Source organism: Triticum dicoccoides, chromosome 3B (assembly GCF_002162155.2).
Source record: "Triticum dicoccoides isolate Atlit2015 ecotype Zavitan chromosome 3B, WEW_v2.0, whole genome shotgun sequence".
In the NCBI taxonomy this organism is placed as follows: Eukaryota; Viridiplantae; Streptophyta; class Magnoliopsida; order Poales; family Poaceae; genus Triticum; species Triticum dicoccoides.
Window position 1 is genome coordinate 92,831,357 of NC_041385.1, and position 22,477 is coordinate 92,853,833.

Consider the following 22,477-nt stretch of genomic DNA (forward strand, 5'->3'; position numbering starts at 1 on the left):
TGCCCTGTAGGCGCTGGTTCCTGTTCGTCTCCGGCATCGTCGTCCACAGCGTCGATGTCTTCGGAGTCGTAGTCTAGCATGTCGGTTAGATCGTCGACAGTGGCTACAAAGTGGGTGGTGGGTGGGCTCTGAATTTCTTCGTCGTCCGTATCCCAACCATCCTGGCCATAATCCGGCCAGGACTCTCCGGATAGCGAGAGATGCTTTAGCGAATTTAGGATGTCGCCAAAGGGCGAGTGTTGGAAGATGTCCGCGGCGGTGAATTCCATAACCGGCGCCCAATCAGATTTGATTGGCAGGGGCGTGGGAGGTCCGGAGTCCGGCAAGGAGTCCGGCAAGGAGTCCGGCGCCTCGGAGTCACGAGCTTCGCGAGGGACAAGGTTAGTGTTCGGCTCCATCGCCGTGGAAGTTGGAGCCCCTGAGGCGGTGTCCAACCACCGGTCCTCGATCTGGGCGATCGGCTCCGGTCTAAGGGCCGGAGCGGATTCTTGTGCGGCCACCAAGGCACTGTTCGGCGGTAGAGCTAGATCATGCCCATCGTAACAGTGCGGCACGCTTGGCTGTGGCTCGAGCCCGTCGAAGATCAAGTCCCCGCGGATGTCGGCCGTGAAGTTCAGGCTTCCAAATCTGACCTGACGGCCAGGGGCGTAGCTTTCGATCTGCTCCAGATGGCCAAGTGAATTAGCCCGCAGTGCGAAGCCACCGAATACGAAGATCTGTCCAGGGAGAAAAGTCTCACCCTGGACAGCGTTGTTGATTGAAGAAGCCATCGAGCCTATCGGTGACGACATAGAGGAACTCTCAATGAAAGCACCAATGTCGGTGTCAAAACCGGCGGATCTCGGGTAGGGGGTCCCGAACTGTGCGTCTAGGCGGATGGTAACAGGAGACAAGGGACACGATGTTTTACCCAGGTTCGGGCCCTCTTGATGGAGGTAAAACCCTACGTCCTGCTTGATTAATATTGATGATATGGGTAGTACAAGAGTGGATCTACCACGAGATCAAGGAGGCTAAATCCTAAAGCTAGCCTATGGTATGATTGTTGTAATGTATGTTGTGTCCTACGGACTAAAGCCCTCCGGTTTATATAGACGCCGGAGAAGGCTAGGGTTACACAGAGTCGGTTACAATGGTAGGAGATCTACATATCCGTATCGCCAAGCTTGCCTTCCACGCCAAGGAAAGTCCCATCCGGACACGGGACGGAGTCTTCAATCTTGTATCTTCGTAGTCTTGGAGTCCGGCGGACGATGATAGTCCGGCTGTCCGGACACCCCCTAGTCCAGGACTCCCTTAGTTGTCAACAAGTAAATCATCATCACCTAACAAGTCATCTTCATCACTATTGAAATCAACATACTCGGGGTGTGATACCTTTGGGCCTTTAGCCATGAAGCATCTTCCAAGTCCTTCATTTGGTGAATCAAATATGTCGTAGGAGTTGGTTGACACAAGTGCTAGACCGGCAACACCTTCATCTTGAGTATATTCGGAGTCGGAGTGATAGCTTCTCTCGGAGTGATTGTCGGAGTCGGAGTCGTATACCCATTCACCAACATGAGCTTGATGTCTTCGTTTTGTGTAGCTCCTTGATGACTTGTCCTTCCTTTCTGAATCCTTGCTTCTCCGGGAACTTCTTCATTTATAACGATCATCTCTACTCCTTCTTTCTCTTGATGGTGATTCTTATCTTCTACTTCTTCTTTTTGGAGAATCTTCTCTTCTTTTGTAGGGTGTCGTACACTCATTGGAATAGTGTCCGGGTCTTCCACAATTGTAGCAATTACGCTCACGACTAGAGATCTTTTGTAATTGTAGGACCTTGACTTGGAACTTCTTTCCTTGCTTCTACTCTTGTAGAACTTGTTGAAGTTCTGCACCATTAGGCTCAATTCTTCATTGAAGGTTTGTTTCTCACTTGATGATGTGGGAGCTTCACATGAGGCTTTGTAAGCACCACTTGACTTGTTGTGGAGCTCCTCCTTATCCTTGAGTGACATCTCATGAGCAAAAATTCTTCCAATGACTTCCGTTGGCTTGAGATCATTTTAATTGGGCATCATTTGGATCAATGTGCACACAGTATCATATTTTCCGTCCAAGGCTCTTAGGATCTTCTTGATGATGAATTTATCGGTCATCTTCTCACTTCCTAAGCCGGCAATCTCATTTGTGATAAGAGCAAGCCTAGAGTATATTTCAGCAACACCTTCACCATCCTTCATTTTGAACTTGTCAAGTTGACTTTGAAGCACATCCAATTTGGATTCCTTGACGAAGTCGGTACCTTCGTGCATATCAATCAAAGTATCCCAAATTTCCTTTGCATTCTCAAGGCGGCTGATTTTGTAGAACTCTTCGGGGCACAAACCATTGAAGAGGATATCACAAGCTTGAGCATTGTATTGCAGCATCTTTAACTCTTCCGCGGTAGCTTCACGGTTCGGTTCTCTCCCATCAAAGAATTCACCTTGCAAGCCAATACACACAATAGCCCAAACAGCGGGGTTATGTCCAAGAATATGCATTTTCATCTTATGCTTCCAACTAGCAAAATTAGTACCATCAAAGTAAGGACCTCTACGGTGGTAATTTCCCTCGCTAGACGACATACTCTCCTAGGTTGTGAAACCAAGGCCATGACTACCAAAAGCTATGGAAATCAAAGCAAATGGAGACCAAAGCTCTGATACCACTTGTAGGATCGAAAGTATGTCTAGAGGGGGGTGATTAGACTACTTGACCAAATAAAAATCTAGCCTTTTCCCAATTTTAGTTCTTGGCAGATTTTAGCAACTTAGCACAATTCAAGCAATTAACCTACACATGCAATTCTAAGAGTATAGCAGCGGAATGTAAAACAATTGCATATGAAGGTAAAGGGGAGGAGTTTGAGAAGGCAAACACAATTGGAGACACATATGTTTTTGTCGTGGTTCCGATAGGTGGTGCTATCGTACATCCACGTTGATGGAGACTTCAACCCACGAAGGGTAACGGCTGCGCGAGTCCACGGAGGGCTCCACCCACGAAGGGTCCACGAAGAAGGAACCTGGTCTATCCCACCATGGTCGTCGCCCACGAAGGACTTGCCTCACTAGAGTAGATCTTCATGAAGTAGGCGATCTCCTTGCCCTTACAAACTCCTTGGTTCAACTCCACAATCTTGTCGGAGGCTCCCAAGTGACATCTAGCCAATCTAGGAGACACCACTCTCCAAGAAGTAACAAATGGTGTGTCGATGATGAACTCCTTGCTCTTGTGCTTCAAATGATAGTCTCCCCAACACTCAACTCTCTCTTACAGGATTTGGATTTGGTGGAAAGAAGATTTGAGTGGAAAGCAACTTGGGGAAGGCTAGAGATCAAGATTCATATGGTAGGAATGGAATATCTTGACCTCAACACAAGTGTAGGTAGTTCTCTCTCAGAAAATGTATGTTGGAAGTGTAGGCATGTTCTGATGGCTCTCTCCATGAAGGAATAGTGGGTGGAGGGGTATATATAGCCTCCACACAAAATCTAACCGTTACACACAGCTTACCAAACTCGGTGGGACCGAATCGTGAAACTCGGTCGGACCGATTTAGCAAATAATGTGACCGTTAGGATTTTCGGTGGGACCGACATGCAACTCGGTAGGACCAATATGGTTAGGGTTAGGGCATAACATAATATCGGTGAGACCGATTACACAAACTCGGTGGGACCGATTTGGTAATAAGCTAACCAGAGAGTTGGTCAGGCAAACTCGGTGGGAGCGATTCGCTCATCTCGGTTGGACCGAAACGTTACGAAAGGGAAATAGAGAGTTTGCATTGAAATCTTGGTGGGAACGATCGCTCATCTCGGTTGGACCAAAACATAACAAAGGGAAACAGAGAGATTGCAATCCCATCTCGGTGAGACCGAGATCCCTATCGGTGAGACCGATTTGACTAGGGTTTGTGGCAGTGGCTATGACATCTGAACTCGGTGGCGCTAGATAGAAAGAATCGGTGGGGCTGAGTTGGACTTTTGGTTTGGGTCATATGTGGATGTGAGAAAGTAGTTGAGGGCTTTGGAGCATATCACTAAGCATTTTGAGCAAGAAAGCCATTAAGCAACACCTCATCCCCTCTTGATAGTATTGGCTTTTCCTATAGACTCAATGTGATCTTGGATCACTAAAATAGAAAATGTAGAGTCTTGTGCTTTGAGCTTGAGCCAATCCTTTTGTCCTTAGCATTTTGAGGCATCCACTTTTCTCATCCATGCCATGCCAATCATTGAGCTTTCCTAAAATATTTATCTTGAAATGGCATTAGCTCAATGAGCTATATGTTGTTAGGAATTACCAAAACCACCCAGGGATAGTTGCACTTTTAGATATACATTATTGTATGAGATGATCATGTTTTGTAAAGATATCTGGCAACCGGCAGGAGCCTTATGGTTGTCTCTTTATTGTATTAAATGCAAATGCCATATAATTGCTTTACTTTATCACTATGCGTTAGCGATAGTTGTAGAAGCAATAGTTGGCGAGACGACCACGACACAACGATGGAGATCAAGCTGTCGAGCCTGTGACAATGGAGATCGTGACGAAGCTTTGGAGATGGAGATCAAAAGCACGATATGATGATGGACGTCAAATAATTTGATTGCATGTGATGTTTATCTTTTATGCATCTTATTTTGCTTAGTATGGCGGTAGCATTATAAGATGATCCCTTCACTAAATTTCATGGTAAAAGTGTTCTCCCTGAGTATGCACCGTTGCTATAGTTCGTCATGTTGAGACACCACATGATGATAGGGTGTTATAGACTCTACATTCACATACAACGGGTGCAAGACAATTTTGCACATGTGGAATACTTGGGTTAAACTTGACGAGCCTATCATGTACAGACATGGCCTCGGAACATTGGAGACTGAAGGTCGAACGTGAATCATATAGTGTATATGATCAACATAGCGATGTTCACTATTGATGACTACCCCATCTCACGTGATGATCGGGCATGGGTTAGTTGATTTGGATTATGTATCACTTAGATTACGTCAAGGATGTCTATTTAAGTGGGAGTTCTTAAGTAATTTTATTAATTGAACTTAATTTATCATGAACTTAGTCCTGATAGTATTTGCATATCTATGTTGTAGATCAATGGCCTGTGCTACCATTCCCCTGAATTTCAATGCGTTCCTAGAGAAAGCTAAGTTGAAAGATGATGGTATCAACTACATGGACTAGGTTTGTAACTTGAGGATTATCGTCATTGTTGCACAGAAGAATTATGTCCTTGATGCACTGCTAGGTGAAAGGTCTGCTGCAGGAGCAGATGCTTTTTGTTGAACGTGTGGAAAGATCGATCTGATGACTACTCGATAGTTCAGTGTGCCATGCTTTACGACTTAGAACCGGGACTTCAAAGACTTTTTGAACGTCATGGAGTATATGAGATGTTCCAAGAGTTGAAGTAAATATTTCAAGAAAATTCCCGAGTTGAGAGATATGAAGTCTCCAACAAGTTCTATATATAGCCGCAAGATGGAGGAGAACAGTTCTGTCAGTGAACACATACTCAAAATGTCTGGGTATTATAATCACTTGACTCAGCTGGGAGTTGATCTTCCAGTTGATTGTGTCATTGACAGAGTTCTTCAATCACTGCCACCAAGCTACAAAGGCTTTGTGATGAACTATAATATGCAAGGGATGAACAAGAGAATTCCTGAGCTCATCGCAATGCTTAAGGCCGCAGAGGTGGAAATAAAAAAGGAGCATCAAGTGTTGATGGTTAACAAGACCACTAGTTTCAAGAAAAAGGGCAAGTGAAAGAAAGGGAATTTCAAGAAGAATGACAAGCAAATTGCCACTCCCGGGAAGAAGCCCAAAGCTGGACCCAAGCCTGAAACTGAGTGCTTATACTTCAAAGGGACTGGTCACTGGAAGCGGAACTGCCCCAAGTATTGGGCAGATAAGAAGGATGTCAAAGTGAACAAAGGTATATTTGATATACTCCCTCCGTTCCGAAATATAGTGCCTCCTCTATTCCCGTGCTTCAACTTTGACCATAAATTTAACCAACGAGACCGAGTACGGCAGGGCAAAAGTTATACCAGTGAATTCGTATTCAAAAGAAGTTTTGAATTATATAATTTTTTCTCCCACCGCAATCGGTCTCTTTGGTTAAATTTATGGTCAAAGTTGGACCTCGGGAAGCGCAGGTGCACTATAGAATGGAGGGAGTACATGTTATTGATGTATACCTTACTAATGCACGTAGTAGCGCTTGTGTATTTGATACTGGTTCGGTTGCTCATATTTGTAACCCAAAACATGAGCTATGGATTAAACGAAGATCGGCTAAGGACGAGGTGATGATGTGCGTTGGGAATGGTTCCAAGGTCGATGTGATCGCCGTCGGCACGCTACCTCTACATCTACCTTCGAGATTAGTTTTAGACCTAAGCAATTGTTATTTGGTGCCAGCGTTGAGCATCAACATTACATCTGGATCTTGTTTAGTGTGAGACGGTTATTCATTTAAATCAGAGAATAATGGTTGTTCTATTTATATGAGTAATACCTTTTATGGTCATGCACCCTTGAAGAGTGGTCTATTTGTCGAGTCTTGATCATGGTGATACACATATTCATAATATTGATGCCAAAAGATGCAGAGTTGATAATGATAGTGCAACATATTTGTGGCACTGCCATTTAGGTCATATTGGTGCAAAGCGCATGAAGAAACTCCATGCAGATGGACTTTTGGAATCACTTGATTATGAATCATTTGATACTTGCAAACCATGCCTCATGGGCAAGATGAGTAAACCTCCATTCTCCGGAACAATGGAGCGAGCCAATGACTTATTGCAAATAATACATACCGATGTATGCGGTTCGATGAGTGTTGAGGCACGCGGTGGGTATCGTTATTTTCTGACCTTCACAGATGATTTGTGCAGATATGGGTATATCTACTTAATGAAACACAAGTCTGAAACATTTGAAAAGTTCAAAGAATTTCAGAGTGAAGTGGAGAATCATCGTAACAAGAAAATAAAATTTCTATGATCTGACCGCAGAGGCGAATATTTGAGTTACGAGTTTGGCCTTCATTTAAAACAATGTGGAATAGTTTCACAACTCACGCCACCTGGAACACCACAGCGTAATGGTGTGTCCGAACGTCATAACTGTACTTTATTAGATATGGTGCGATCTATGATGTCTCTTATCAATTTACCACTGTCGCTTTGGGGTTATGCATTAGAGACAGCTGCATTCGTGTTAAATAGGGCACCATCTAAATCCGTTGAGACGACACCGTATGAACTATGGTTTGGCAAGAAACCTAAGCTGTCGTTTCTTAAAGTTTGCAGTTGTGAGACTTATGTGAAAAGGCTTCAGCAGCCTGATAAGCTCGAACCCAAATCGGAGAAGTGCGTCTTTATAGGATACCCAAAGGAAACAATTGGGTACACCTTCTACCACAGATCCGAAGGCAAGATCTTTGTTGCCAAGATTGGAACCTTTCTAGAGAAGGAGTTTCTCTCAAAAGAAGTGAGTGGGAGAAACTAGAACTTGCTGAGGTAATTCTACCTTCTCTCAATTTGGAAAGTAGCGCATCAGAGAAATCCATTCCTGTGATGCCTACACCAACTAGAGAGGAAGTTAATGATAATGATCATGAAACTTCAGATCAAGTTACTACTGGACCTCATAGGTCGAACAGAGCACGTTCCACACCAGAGTGGTACAGTAATCCTGTCCTGGAAGTCATGTTACTAGACAATGGCGAACCTACAAATTTTGAAGAAGCTATGATGAGCCCAGATTCTAACAAATCTTGAGGCCATGAATTCTGAGATAGGATCCATGTATGAGAATAAAGTATGGACTTTAGTGGACTTTCCCGATGATCGGCAAACCATAGAGAATAAATGGATCTTCAAGAAGAAGACTGACGATGATGGTAATGTTACTGTCTACAAATCTCGACTCGTCGCAAAAGGTTTTCGACAAGTCCAAGGGGTTGACTACAATGAGACCTTCTCACCGCAGCGATGCTTAAGTCTGTCCGAATCATGTTAGCAATTGGCACATTTTATGATTATGAAATCTAGCAAATGGACGTCAAAACTACATTCCTCAATGGATTTCTTAAAAAAGAGTTGTATATGATGCAACCAGAAGGTTTTGTCGATCCTAAAGGTGCTAACTAAGTATGCAAGCTCCAACGATCCATCTATGGACTGGTGCAATCATCTCGGAGTTGGAATATACGCTTTGATGAGGTGATCAGTTTTATACAGACTTTCGGTGAAGCTTGTATTTATAAGAAAGTGAATGGGAGCTCTATAGCATTTCTAATATTATATGTAGATGGCCTATTATTGATTGGAAATGATATAGAATTTCTAAATAGCATAAAAAGATACTTGAATAAGAGTTTTTCAATGAAAGACCTCGGTGAAGCTGCTTATATATTGGCCATCAAGATCTATAGAGATAGATCAAGACACTTAATAGGACTTTCACAAAGCACATACCTAGACAAAGTTTCGAAGAAGTTCAAAATGGATCTGCCAAAGAAAGGGTTCTTGCCTGTGTTACAAGGTGTGAAGTTGAGTCATGAAGGAAATATGCCCTAGAGGTAATAATAAAGTTGTTATTTTATATTTCCTTATTCATGATAAATGTTTATTATTCATGCTAGAATTGTATTAACCGGAAACTTGATACATGTGTGAATACATAGACAAAATCCGTGTCCCTAGTATGCCTCTACTTGACTAGCTCGTTGATCAAAGATGGTTAAGTTTCCTAGCCATGGACATGAGTTGTCATTTTATGAACGGGATTGCATCATTAGTGGAATGATGTGACGGACAAGACCCATCTGTTAGCTTAGCATAATGGTCGTTCAGTTTTATTGCTACTGCTTTCTTCATGTCATATATAATGCCTTATGTGCTATCAAACGTCACAGTGTAAATGGGCGATTATGAAGATGCTCTACAGGTATCTCCGAAGGTGTTTGTTGAGTGGGCATAGATCGAGATTAGGATTTGTCACTCCGAGTATCGGAGAGGTATCTCTGGGGCCTCTCGGTAATGCACAGCATATGAAGCCTTTCAAGCAATATGACTAATGAGTTAGTTGCGGGATGATGCATTACGGAACGAGTAAAGAGACTTGATGGTAATGAGATTGAACTAGGTATGAAGATACCGACGATCGAATCTCGGGCAAGTAACATACTGATGACAAAGGGAATAACGTTGTTGCATTTTGTCGGAGAAACATTGGCTTGATTGTTGGCAAGGGCCTTGAAATGAAAGGTTTACTTGCCAGGCCATGTCCACATGTATAGCGGTGAACGATTTGATTCTTGCAAGTTCCTCGGTTGTTGTAACTTGTAACTAGGATTCTTCAGGTCATTGCAAAAGATAGGATGACAGTAGAGAATCGGTCACTTATAAGATATTGTCGTGCAACGGCTAAGTAGCACAGTTCATTGTAACACAATAACGGTGAAATAATGAATAGCATAGGCTTGTAAGATTTTGCTACCATTGTTTCTGCTCACAGTTGTAATACTTGAGGTATTTATAATGAGAAAGGTGCACGGTTTTGGTTATAGCTCCTCTGGTTTCGCTATTTTGGGAGCCTTGGCTGAATTATGTTTTGAGTCGGAAGTGTTAAATTGAACGCATCAACTAGCTCACTGGAGCCCCTTGGGGGCATCAGATATGATACTAGCTTAGCAAAAAGATCAAGTTGATTAGAAGAGATTCGCTGACGGAGTTTCATTCAAAAGCTCAGGTTGACGTGGAGAGACGACACTGCTGGTTTGCTGAAGTGGTAGGTTGTCATTCACGTGGCGAATTGCAGGTATGGTCGAATCCCATCCATAGTGTTCCATCCTTTTTTCCGTTTCATTTCAGAATTTTCTGTGTAAATAAATGAAATGCAAGGGTGCTTTCTAAAAAAACGCATGCGGATTACCCACCTCCTCTGCCATTGATAGCGGGCCCATGTAATGTTGGCACGTCGCGCATGCATGTAATACACCCAGCTACGGTAGAAAGCACCGTATTTGCATGCCCACACAAGTTTGTGTTCCATCCTTTTTTCCGTTTCATTTCAGAATTTTCTGTGTAAATAAATGAAATGCAAGGGTACTTTCTAAAAAAACGCATGCGGATTACCCACCTCCTCTGCCACTGATAGCGGGCCCATGTAATGTTGGCATGCCGCGCATGCATGTAATACACCCAGCTATGGTAGAAAGCACCGTATTTGCATGCCCAAACAAGTTTGACAAGAAACATGTATTTTACAAGTTTATGCATCAAACTGACTGTCGCGTGCAAGTTTTATGATTGTCCATGTATTTACCTTCTTTTAGGGGCTTCTTTTCTCTCTGTAACTTATTGAGCTTCGTGAGGGTCAGATTTGTTAATTTTGTTCTTGGCTCTTCAAACAAGGTGGGACCCACCCTGGCCTGGGAATGTTGGAACCACCGGCACTGCTGCATCGGGTCGATGAAACAAGTTTAGGAGGCTGTGTGAGAGGAGCTTGGGAGTGCATGAAGGAAGTGACTGTTTGAGATTGAGAAAAAAAAGAGGCGACAGGGGCAGCGGCACAACTCTGCGTGCCTGTTGGAGTTTGAGATAATGCGTGCAGGACGGGGCGTCGACCCGTTGGTTGGGCGGCTGGATAGCTAACAACCTATCCGAGTTTGAGCCCTGGCTCGAACGCGCGGTGCTCGTAGAGTTTTTTCTATAAAAATATGTCAACGAGGGTTAACTTTTGGGTTGGTCTCATTTTTACTCTCGAGATAATGCGTGGAATTATTCGGAAGATCAAAAGCATGACGTGGACGCACCACAAAGACTCCAACACTTTGCTCTGCATGTCCAACGACCAAAATACTAGTTAGTTGCACGTGCTTTGCACGTCAATACTTAATCATGCACAATAATAATAAATAACTCAGCAGGGCATGCCTCACACAACATTTTCCATTTTCCAATGAGTATTGCAAAAAAGATCCATGAATGTTATAAATAAAGCATAACATTGGAGTGATGATACCATAGACAAATTAGTCACTATTTATTCAGGTAAAACTGATATATAATTAATTCAATGACTTTGGTATTTATTAGTTGTGTGAAATTGCAAATGACACCAGTCGATTTCACCTAACCTTTGATGCCCGAGATAGGTGCGCTTGCTAGGACGAGCCAGGTGTGTCGGATTTGTGGACGACACAAAAAAAACATTACCGTCGGTGGAGGGGGGTTATAGGTTGATGGGTTCGAGTGCAACGGGGGTGGCGGGAGCTCGCCGGCGATGGAATTGGTGAGTTTTAGAGGGAGTCCAATAGGGCAGAGGAGGTGGAGTCTAGAGGGCAAGGCAGTGCTTTGTTGGGTCAGCGTCAGCGATGGTTACAGAAAGAAGAGAAAGAACACGAAAATGAGGGGGAATATGAAGTTCTAGCCGATGGACCTGAATCGGACTGGGGACAAAACTTACTAAAATTAATGTTTTTAGGCACGTGACATGTAGGTGGCCCCTAAATGCAACATTTGAGGGGGTTCTTAAATTTCTTTTTGCTTGTCATTTTATCTAGAGATATTTTTCACATGCCCTTTACCCCAGTCAGTGCACAGTGTTAATAAAACCCCGAAATAAACCATTTATCTCTTTATCCTATCACTACTAGGGAAAACCCTAGCAGTAGCGCTGGTTTTGTGCTCACTAGTAGCGCGGGTAGGCGCGCTACTAATAAGGCGCTACAGCTATTGCTTAGCAGTAACGCGTGCCCGCATGCGCTACTGCTAGGACAAATAGCTGCAGCGTTTGTTCAGTACCACGCTACTGCTAAGGTAACTACTTGCAGCATGTTTTCTGTCCATCGCTACTAGTATTCTTTTTTTATTTTTTTATTTTTAGTGTATTTATGCGCCATCGTACAAATATTGGTACAGTACCAGTTATGAGGTTTACATCATTATGTCCATAACAGTGTGTCAAATGAAGATGGATTAGGTTCAAGTGAAGGCAATATGTGGTGCATGTCAAAAGTATACTACTAATCCAAACTTGATCTAGTTTGGACTAGTAGTACTTTCGATGTGCACCACATGTTGCCTCCACTTGAATCTAATCCGCCAGCACAAGCTATTTAATCATCATCATAGTCATTACCATCAACAGTATTTATTTAATCACCGCTAACACTAGCTAATAATAATCATCATAGTCATTACCACCAACACTAGCTATTTTATCATCATAGTAATAGTGTAGCACAACATCATCCTCAAACTCATTTCTAGCTAGCTAATCACTCCTGCTCTCTCTTAGGTAAAATAACATAAAACATGTATAGCTCTCCTCCTTGATCAAGCTGGAGCATGCAGATGAACATGTCTCCTAATCGTGGGTAGCGCATCTGTTTGCTGTCCCCTAGTACTTCTCTGCGCTCCCCCATCACATATTTGGTCCAGTCTTGCACTATTAAGCATCCGTTGCTAATCTTGAATGCACTAAAGTAATCTGTAGGATATCTTGGCCGTAAGCTGATAATACTCATGGTACCTTTAGTCTCGATCCCATAAGGCACAACATTCATCAGCAGTCCGTGTTGAAGAACATCGTATGGTAATATACTTAGCAATGAAGTTTAGCTTCAAAAATAATGTATGGAAAAGATGCACTAAGGACAAATAGTAAAAATCTTACCATCCTTCCTAAATAGATGTGACCGTAGTTCATTACGAACACTATTGGTCGCACATTTTCAGTACTAACATTTCTAAATGCAGGAAGAAAATTTGTCTTGACAGTATCAAGATCCTCAAGCCATGAAACATAATGACTGAGCTCCTCGCAGTTGAGTTCAGCCCCAGGACAGTATACGGTCCTGTCTACCAAGCGCTGGACATGTTTGCTTGCACCAAAATAAGCTGACAATACAAATTAGTTGTCAACTATTTTTGAATAAACAATATCAAAGACATAAATATGGTTGAGAAACTTACATAATGGTATAACTGGAGGCGTCTGCACATCGACCCGGATGTCGGTATTACCTTCAATATCATCTTCCGGACGAATATCAAAGGTGATAACCATATCAGGCTCAAATGCATAAGTCTTGCATAGTACTCGCCATGTTTTGCATCCAAAACAGGTGTAGTCGTCTAAATTGTATAATTTTGCATGGAAAATATAACCATGCTCGGTCTTCAAGTAAACTTTCTTTTCCTCCGTACTATGACTGAAACCTATCTTATCCAATACAGAAACTCTTGCATGGCAGGGGATACGCTAGTAGAATAGTAAAAAAAATATAAGTTGAAGCAAATGAAGCAGATGTCATGCTTAATTACGAAAAAAGACTTGTCGTTGTGACTTACTGTATCCACTTCGAAGTTCTCGTCCAGCTTGATGCTGAAGCGCCTATCATCATCTAGGAAGATTCCGTCGCACAGGCCGCGCTCGTCTTCGCAGTATTTGCAAATACCGAAATCCTTTTCATCGTCCGACACTTCCTATGTTCATAGTTAAAACATTAATTGAAAATCGATCGAAGACAACTACCAGGATACTCAACACACAAATCTGGGGCACTCGATATTTCCTACATATTCTGGCACAAGTCATGCCAAAATTCACGGAAAAATCCGGCATGACCTTTTCTAAAATAGGAAATATCGAGCGCCTGAAATTTGCCGGAACGGAAATGAATCAACACTCCGGCAAAACATAGGCCACTCGGAGGTGTAAACTGCAAACATGACCGGCCACTTGGATATTGAGCAACACAAGATATACATTTCAAAATATCTTATAGGACTCAAATTAGCATGCATTCAATAAGCAAAAGTAAATCATTTCATGCGTCCGTACATTATCGAATATTATCACTAATACATCACGAATAGTGTCATACATATAACATCACTAATACAACTAAAACCCTAGCACACGACGGGTATCGGCGCGGGCGGTGGACACCCACAGAGAAGGAACCATCACGGGATCATAGCTCCAGTGAGATTTCCGAAGAACCTATCAGGTATTGGAGAACGACCTATGCTCCAACGCAAACAAGTAGCGACGGACGTGCGCGTCCTCCTCACTGACACGGTGATGCACCACCTCCGCGGAGTCCTCGAGCCTCTGGATCGTCACTGGCCCACGCGACCACCACCAAAGAAGGTTCGGGTCAATGACAGGCTGGCTCCTCACCAACCTGCACCCCCCGGTAGGTAGCGCCTCCCAGTACCACCCCGGCGGAGCCCAGTCCCGGACATGGCCGATCTGGTCAAGCAGGTGTCGTCCTCCGCCGACTCGACGACGAGGATGCGGGATAGGCATCGTCCACGTCGAGGCGGGAAAAATTGCTTTAACTAGAAAATAGCAACAAGTTCTTACTAACTAGTTCTATTAATTCAACTAGTTCTTACTAAAAATAAACTTACTATAAATAAAAGTATTCTAGTACCTAATTAGTACCTAGTTCTTACTAACTAATTAGTACCTAGGAACTACTGCTCTAATTACCATCTAATTTGATGAACCTATAGGGGTGGAAAGTGGTAGCGGATATTTCAATTATCCAACTATAAAGTGAAATAAGTGGTCAAATTTTACTCGTTTTATGATTCATCTTAGCAATTTGATTCGTTTTCACCCTTACATGAACCCTAACTCATTTGAGCCGCATCCGCATCCGATTTGTTTCCACTCTTACATGAACCCTAGCTAATTTGATGCAACTAAAATATAAAGAAACCCTAGGCAGAGGTAGGGGAAAGGGAGGAGCGGGCGTGCTCACCTCGGGTGCCTGCGACGAGGGAGGGGCAGGGCAGCGTCGAGGTCAGGGTCGGGGCTCGGGCGTGCGGCGGATGGCGGCCGGCGTCGAGGTCGGGGTCGGGGGCGGCATCCGGGGTGGCGTTGAGGTCGGGGGCGGGGGCGGCGTTGAGTCTGGGGTCGGGCGGCGTAGAGGGTGCAGAGAGCGCGCGGCGGCCGATGGGCGACGCCGGCGGCGAGAGTGGAGAGAGTTGGATTTGGGGGAAGTGACCGCGTGGGGAAGGACGAACCCCGTGGTTAAGTCAGAAGTAGCAGTAGCGCGTTCCAGGAAAAGCGCTCCTGCTATCTTAGCTACAGCGCGTTCTGTGATACACGCTACTGCTACTCCTTTCTTTTTTCCCCCTTTTTCATTTAGTTTTCTTCACATTTTATTTTTTTCCTTTCACCTTATTCTATTTCTTTCATTTTCAATTACCTTTCTATTTTCTTTCCATTTAATTTTATAACCTTTAGCAGTAGCGAGTTTATATAAAAACGTGCTGCTACAAATAAAGTAACGGTAGCACAGTTCGTCATAGGTCGCTACTACTATGTGTAGCCTATCGGCTAAGCCGTGAGAATTTTAGTAGTAACGTGTTTACAGCCAGACGCACTACTGCTAGATCTTTATCTGCAGCGTGGTTTCCTCAGGCGCGCTACTGCTACTTAGCACCAGCGTGCTTTTTTGACCCACGCTACTGCTAAAGTTCTGTGTATAAGGTTTTCCCTAGTAGTGTATATACTTGTGTTACATTCTTTTATTTTCCTTTCAGATAGTTTCCAACATGTAAATTTGATCCTTATGTCAGGCCCATATAGCGGACGATGTGAATGGTACACAGGTGCAACATTACTAAATATTAACAATATTTATAGATTTTTTTAAAAAATATTAAAATAATCACAACTCACTCATCTTAAATCTAAACACGAAAATGATAATAAATTATTTTGGGAAGTTCTAAAATATGCTGTTCGCTTTTTTTTATCTAAGACACTTATGTGCTTTATGAAATAATTGTATCATCATCATATACTTGTTCAGATATTGATTTTTATATACAGAAAATCGTCTATTAATATTATGTCCATGATCCTTATGTCAGGCCCATATGATGAACGTAGTTTGGAAGGTATGAAACGTAAAATTATTTGGTGGGAATAATACATATTTAATTTTGTGCACACATTATTTAAATATAGTTCGATAAGCAATGTAATAATAGAAGCAATGTAAAATTATATTTACCTTAGAGAAGCATTACCTGAAAATAAGAACGGAAAAGTATATTGGCAGGGAGACCAGCATGACGTTTTTCTTTTCTTTTTTTGCAGCGCACAAATCAACACAGGTAGGTGTTCATTTTTTATTATCCAGCCAAATCGTAGAGATTTGAAGCATTCTGAAGTTAGACTTTTTTTGCCTGGAGGTTTCTACCGAGTTGGCCTTTCCTTCGCTTTGCAGGTTGGGCAGAGAATCAGGCAGAGTAGCTGTCAATTGTTTTTAATAAAAAGAATCCTCTGGAGCTTACTGGAACGATGCAGAGTAGGCCCCATATGTTACATGCTCAGTCCCAGACTGGAGGCTACCATGTGCGCATGCAGGAGCCAACTGCACCATGGTGAATCCCTGGAATAACAGCCGTTGGATTTTCTTATCCAACGGTATATATTGCATCAGAATTTGAGCAAACAAACGTGAGCCATTCGATTGAAAATATCCAACGGTCCATATTTTGAGTTACTTGTATACTATATATATATATATATATATATATATATATATATATATATATATATATATAGTAGTATAGATATAGATATAGATATAGATACATGGAGCTCACCAGGGGCGGACCCAGACTGAAGATTACCCGGTGTCCATATAGAAGAACACATAAAAATCAATGACCTACACACTAAATCAATGGATTATCTTAAGCAAGTGTAGATTGGACCCGATGCCAGTGACATCGGGTAGCTGTACGTAGCTACGCACCTAGAGCTCGCCCAAATCCCTGACACCCAACAGCTGCAGGAATCCACAGGGCCACAACCAGCGACTGTATTTGAGCTATTTAACAGTAAAATGACAGCTAGATGCTCCAACGGGCCTTTTGCAGGCGATTTGTCCGCGCCGGCGCCCAAAAATCGACCCAGTGGCGCCCCCAAGAGCCTGTTTTTCGCCGGCTTGAGTCAAAATTGGTGCCGGCATACCCAGGCCGAACCCGGCGCGCTGGGGGGCGCTCGGGGGCGCCGTGGCGAGCGGTTTTTGACGCGAATGCGCTGCGAGCCCGCCGAGTCAGCGACAGTCGCCTCGTCGTCCTCACGACGCCTCGGTTTCCCACCGGGAATCAATGGTAAGGCTGCCGCCGGTCAGCCTTGCCATTGATTCCTCACGGGCAGCGCTCACGGGCAGCGCTCACGGGCGGCGCGGCGACGTCTTCCCTTCCGCCACGCGTACACACGACGCCCGGCTATAAAAGCCAGGCCTCTCCCTCCTCGCCTTATGGAGGGCTAGGCCACAAATACATAGCATAGATAACAAGGGTTTCGCCAAAGGAGACGCTCAAGCGAAACATTCCACTTATCGAAGAAGGGATACAGGTATTTCAAGTTCAAGAAGTAGGCATTGATCCCAAAGAATGTAGTGAAAATCTAGGCTAGGAGGAACGCGTCAGAGCCGAGGTCAGGCAAAAGGTTGACACTCGCCCACAGCCCCGCCGCCGAGCTCTCCGCCTCTCTCCCCGCGCACCGCTGCCGAGCTCCGCCTCTCTTCCCCCTCTCTCCCCCGAGCCCTCCTCCCCGAGACGATGGCCGAGTGGTTCCCCGGCGATGGGGCGATGGCGAACGGCTTCGGCCGTTGCTCCCTCCACGGCTGGGAGGCCTGGCTACTCTTCGAGGCCAATATCACGGCGCCTCCCGACATGCGCGCCAGGCCATCGGGTTGGAGGCTTAGCGCCGGCGGCGTCCCCATCCCCCCGGTGCCCGACATTGACGTGCACCCCAACATCTTTGCCGCCGAGGTCGATCGCGTTCGGGCGTTGCTGATAGACGAGCAGCGGGTCCTCTCGCAGTATGCCGCCGGCAACCACAAGGTGTGGGCGGCATACTTCCAACACCGGCAGGTGCAATGGATCGCCTCCACCAACGGGGCGCCGGTGGTCAGGGCCAGACTGAACAGCGAGGGGCGCCGCCTGTGGTGGGGCGCCCCCGGCCGCTCGCTTGACGCCGTCCTCGGGCACCTCGAGGGCGGCAACAACCCGCCCCTGACCTACCCTCCCACCCCGGCCCGGATCGGCGGCTAGTGGATGCCGAGTAGGGCGGCGTCCTCGTCTTCCTCCTCCTTCCGTTCCTCCTCATCGGGGTCGTCGGCGCTGCACAGCGTCAAGGCCGAGCCTGGCGAGACGCCGCTCGGCAGACGAACATGCGGCGCCGGCATCGTCATCAGCGATGGCGGGCGCGTCTCCTCCTCGGCCCCTCCCCGCTTCGTCAAGCCGAAGACGGAGCCTGGGCTCGCCGCGGTCAAGACGGAGCCGGGCCTCTCCGAGGAGGCAGCGTTGAAGTGGGCGCGCGAGGACTGGGCGCAGACGGAGCTAGAGCGCCGAGTCTGTGCCCTAGAGCAGTTCTTCGCTCGGCGCCGGGGCCGCGACGAGGGAGGAGACATCGTCCTCGACAACGACGCTCCGCCACCGGTCCACCAGGGCGACGGCGAGCAGGGGTCCAGCAGGGGCGGCAGCGGCCGCGTCAAGGAGGAGAAGGACGACGGCGATGGCGGCGACGACAACAGCGACGGCAACGAGGACTTCTCCGCGCTCAACGCGTTCTTCCTTTAGGCTAGACTTTTTTTTTTGAAGTTTCGTATGTAAGAAACTGTTGCGCCGAAGTTTATTTCAAGTTTGCTATATTTTGCCAAAGTTTATGCCCATTTGCCAATTTTTAGCCGAATGTATGTTTAAAAAAGATTAAAAAAAAACCTTCTGGGTCGACCCTGGGGCCGGTGGCTGGGAACCCGATCGGGCTCAGGCCGATTTTTTCGCCGGGTCGCCCCCAGGCGGCAAAATTTTGAGCCCCCTGGGGGAGGGGGCAACGGCTGGAGATGCTCTGAGGTGTGCTTGGCCCAAATGCCAGCCACTGCCGATCCGCGTATGGCCTCAGCGCTCTCGATTTAAGCCGGGCATAAACTTGGAGAAGATACTTAGAAGGGGAGGGAGACAGCGACCAATCTGGTATTCTCCGGTTCATTCAAAACTTTCACTAATAGTATTTGCAAAAAGAACCAGCAGAAGCCACAAAAGATAACTTATAAACACATCCACTGTGGATCCCAGAAATTAAGTGCTTATTGCAGTGCAGCTTAGGTCCATCTAAGAAACTACTAGGAAAGCTATTTAGTTCTAAAACTTGGGCAAGTTGGGTTGGTGCTGACAAAATATTCATTCAGTCCATAGACAGTCCATTGCAAGGAACAGAGCCGTTCCGCTTTAGCGCCCTCATCTCCAGTGTCCCCAGTCCATCACCTTATGCTGTCTCCTTGGGTACAGCCGACGCGGGGAGGACAAAAGGTTTCCGGCCCTAAAAATAATAGTACACAAGCAATGGATTACAATCAGTCAAGAAGCAAACATCACCATGTTACTACAAATGGTACCATATCACACAAGATATATCATTACCTTGTACATACGTCTTATCCTACGCTCCTTGCTCCTATCCTGTAAAAGAGGGAGACGTGATTAAATCCACAAGCATGTTAATCGTACACTACAGGAAATAAATCAAACATACATCTTCATCGGAGTCGCTCCACTCTGCCAGGCATCCACATAGCTCATCTGCACCCACATGACCACTAGTGTATAGCTCATCTGCACCCACATGACCACCAGTGTATGCATCAGCTTTGTTGGGGTGCCTCACACCACTTATACAACCACCACAATGACCTTCAATAACAAGAGGGAAAAGACGGTTAGCTAAACTGTCAAATAGTCAAATAGACAACCAGACACACATATCGCAAAGCTATATGACTAAAGGTAGAGAGAACATGCGCGCATGCAGCCATTACCACTATGGATGTGCATACCCAGCTTGACATATTGTAAATATAAAGCTCAAAAGATGGTGCATGAAGATCAAAGGAAATGCAACACAAAGATCAAACAAACAGTCAGAAACACAACTAAAATTATATCTAACAGGCATGCTCAAGTTAATGCAACCCACAGACTGTATTTCAAAATTATTTAATTCAAGGCAAGAGTATATAGAATACCATTATCAGTAGGATCAACCATGCAAAAACAGCTGACTACCCACTCTCCATAGCTCCCTTCCTGTTTTGTATTTCTTAGTTCAACAAAGAACAGTTTTTCAAACCAGTCCAAGCCATCAGCTCCTTTAAATCTTTGCGGTGAAATTCAGATGGCGGTACCATTCATCCTTCTCACGAAATGATTTGTGTCTCACCATGTCTTTGAGTTTGTATGCAAGATCCTAAAATAAGAAGCACAGGTCAGATAAGCAAGTGTTATATGAACACGATGAAGTGCTATCCTAGAAGCAGCATAAAGACAGGTGAAAGACAGAGAGCAAACCCCCAAAAGATTGTGATCCTCATTATACTGGTCCACTATAGCACACACCAATCTGGATATATGTTCATGGCCCTTCTTAAATATATATGATTTTGTGCGCTTCTTCCTTGTGCCATCGGGCCAAAAAAGACACTGCCGTATACCCATCTCCTTTTGAGAAACACCAGCTTGCTCCATGCACCTAATAAGAGCATTTCCATAAGATTTAACAGATTGTACTTCGTCAAAAGCAGAGAACAGAAAGTGTACTATGTGCTTTGTGAACTCAACAAGCGCACAATGTAACAGAAGAATGCAGCCATTGTTTAATTTCCAGATCAGGGGTTAAGTGTTCTCTTACTGCACTATTTAGAACAGTTAATGCATCAAATTGTTCTGGCTATCAGCACTGTACATGGGGAAACAGAGCTGTGATGGTATGCCTGGTAAGAAAGCTAACCAATATGGCAACATAAAAGGTGGTAGCATAGCACCTAACTGTACTTGCCATTTCAATAACACTCACAGATACTGACAAAAAAAATGTTTCACCAACAATAAGTGGCCTCTGAACAGGAATATAAAATTTTAATGTAGGCCAGTATTTTCTTTATCAAATTGTTTACTTCTCTATAATCCAACTTAGTGGCATTGCTTTTCTTGATTCGTGCTGTAAAATTTGTGGCTATCTTTTGTTGGCCTACATCAGAGAAGCACCTTGCTATGTCACATTGTTTGAATAAACAAAGAAGGAAGATACGAAGAGATGAAAATCTAGAGCAAAGTCAAGAAACTTTACATTGAGGTGTGACGACGGCCATGAAGATGTTGATCAATGGCATTTTTAGCTTGTTGCAAGGTCTGAAACGGGCCACCAATGTCAGGATATGTGTGGAATGATCCTTTGTGATCAACCCTGATGTAATATTCCAGACCCCAATCATGTCTTATATGGCTCAAAATGGGTGACATGGGTGACCCGGGAGTTACTGCCTGTGCCCACAGACAGGTAGAGGAAGTGGCCTCAAATGTTGGAGCTGCCTCAAACATGGCCTCCTCCAAGTCCTCAGACGTTGTAGTGGGGGACGAGTCACTCGGCTGTTGCAGCGCAGAGGGACCATCCTCATGCCTGAAGTGAAACGAGCAGATGGACTCGTTAAGTATAAGAAACAATTTGTCTGATCCAACGAGATGAATAAACAATCCTTGCTATAATTGCTGCTACTGCCAATTGATAGTTAAAAAATGAGTTTATTTTTATTTTTGCTTCCTATATAAATTAAACGTCGATGGAAGCCAGAAATCCGACCAAAACACACAAGGAACCCGCAAGGATCAAATCCAAACATACTGATAGTGAGAGGGGCAGCGGCGGCTTAAGCAGGAGCAGGTTGCCTTGATGATTTCCCCGATGCTTCTGTACGCCCCAGCAGAAACGGGGAAATCTATGCCGGAGTAGTGCCCATCAGTATGTAGGTCAACGAATGACAGTGGCCCCGCGCCGAAGGAGGTAGTGGCCTCGAACTTCCCGACCCTGATTATAGGTATGCGCCTGGACGGAGCGCTCATCGTGACGTTCCCGCTCCCGTCGATGGACACAAGGACCGCCATCCGGGCATCGACGGGAACCATGATGTGCACTGGCGTGTTCTCCGGTATCGAAGGGGAGCGGCCCAGCCGACTGTCATCGTTGACGAGCTTCAGAGGCTCGAGGAGACCGAAGGGGGGCGGGATTGGCATGGGGTTAGGGTTTCAGTCCTTCGGGGGAGGGGATTGGAAGGAGAGGCAGTTTTTTTTTAGACAATCTCGCCAAGCTTTATTCAGAACCAAGAATATTTACAGATAAAAAGTGCAACTCTCCGGGCTGGCCCAACTAAACATGACGTCCAAACCCGAGATTTAAAGCATGCTTAGCAAGATTGTCAGCCTCGAAATTTAAGCTCCTAAACTCATGAACTACATTACAAGAATTGAAAAGGCAAGAACGACCTACAATTTCATGTACAATAGCTCCATACTCC

General features: G+C 44.9%; 1 protein-coding gene across 1 annotated transcript; it reads right to left on the reverse strand.

The window, feature by feature from the left end:
• Window positions 1-19,200: 19,200 nt before the first annotated feature.
• LOC119280896 lies at window positions 19,201-22,199 on the reverse strand. Its single transcript, XM_037561590.1, has 7 exons — window positions 21,808-22,199; window positions 21,256-21,585; window positions 20,478-20,658; window positions 20,156-20,376; window positions 19,666-19,823; window positions 19,554-19,592; window positions 19,201-19,452 (listed from the first exon to the last, which is right to left on the reverse strand). Exons 1-4 carry the CDS (start codon window positions 22,194-22,196, stop codon window positions 20,281-20,283), a joined length of 996 nt encoding a protein of 331 aa, XP_037417487.1. The 5' UTR covers window positions 22,197-22,199; the 3' UTR covers window positions 19,201-19,452; window positions 19,554-19,592; window positions 19,666-19,823; window positions 20,156-20,280.
• Between the last annotated feature and the right edge of the window lie 278 nt (window positions 22,200-22,477).

What these genes read in the sequence shown, in the direction of transcription:
- LOC119280896 (XM_037561590.1), bottom strand. Translation starts at nt 22,196, where the DNA reads ATGCCAATCCCGCCCCCCTTCGGTCTCCTCGAGCCTCTGAAGCTCGTC. An exon ending in CGCTGCCCCTCTCACTATCA is followed by an intron (nt 21,586 to 21,807) that starts GTATGTTTGGAT and finishes GTTTCACTTCAG; the next exon opens with GCATGAGGATGGTCCCTCTG. An exon ending in AGGATCACAATCTTTTGGGG is followed by an intron (nt 20,377 to 20,477) that starts GTTTGCTCTCTG and finishes TTCTTATTTTAG; the next exon opens with GATCTTGCATACAAACTCAA.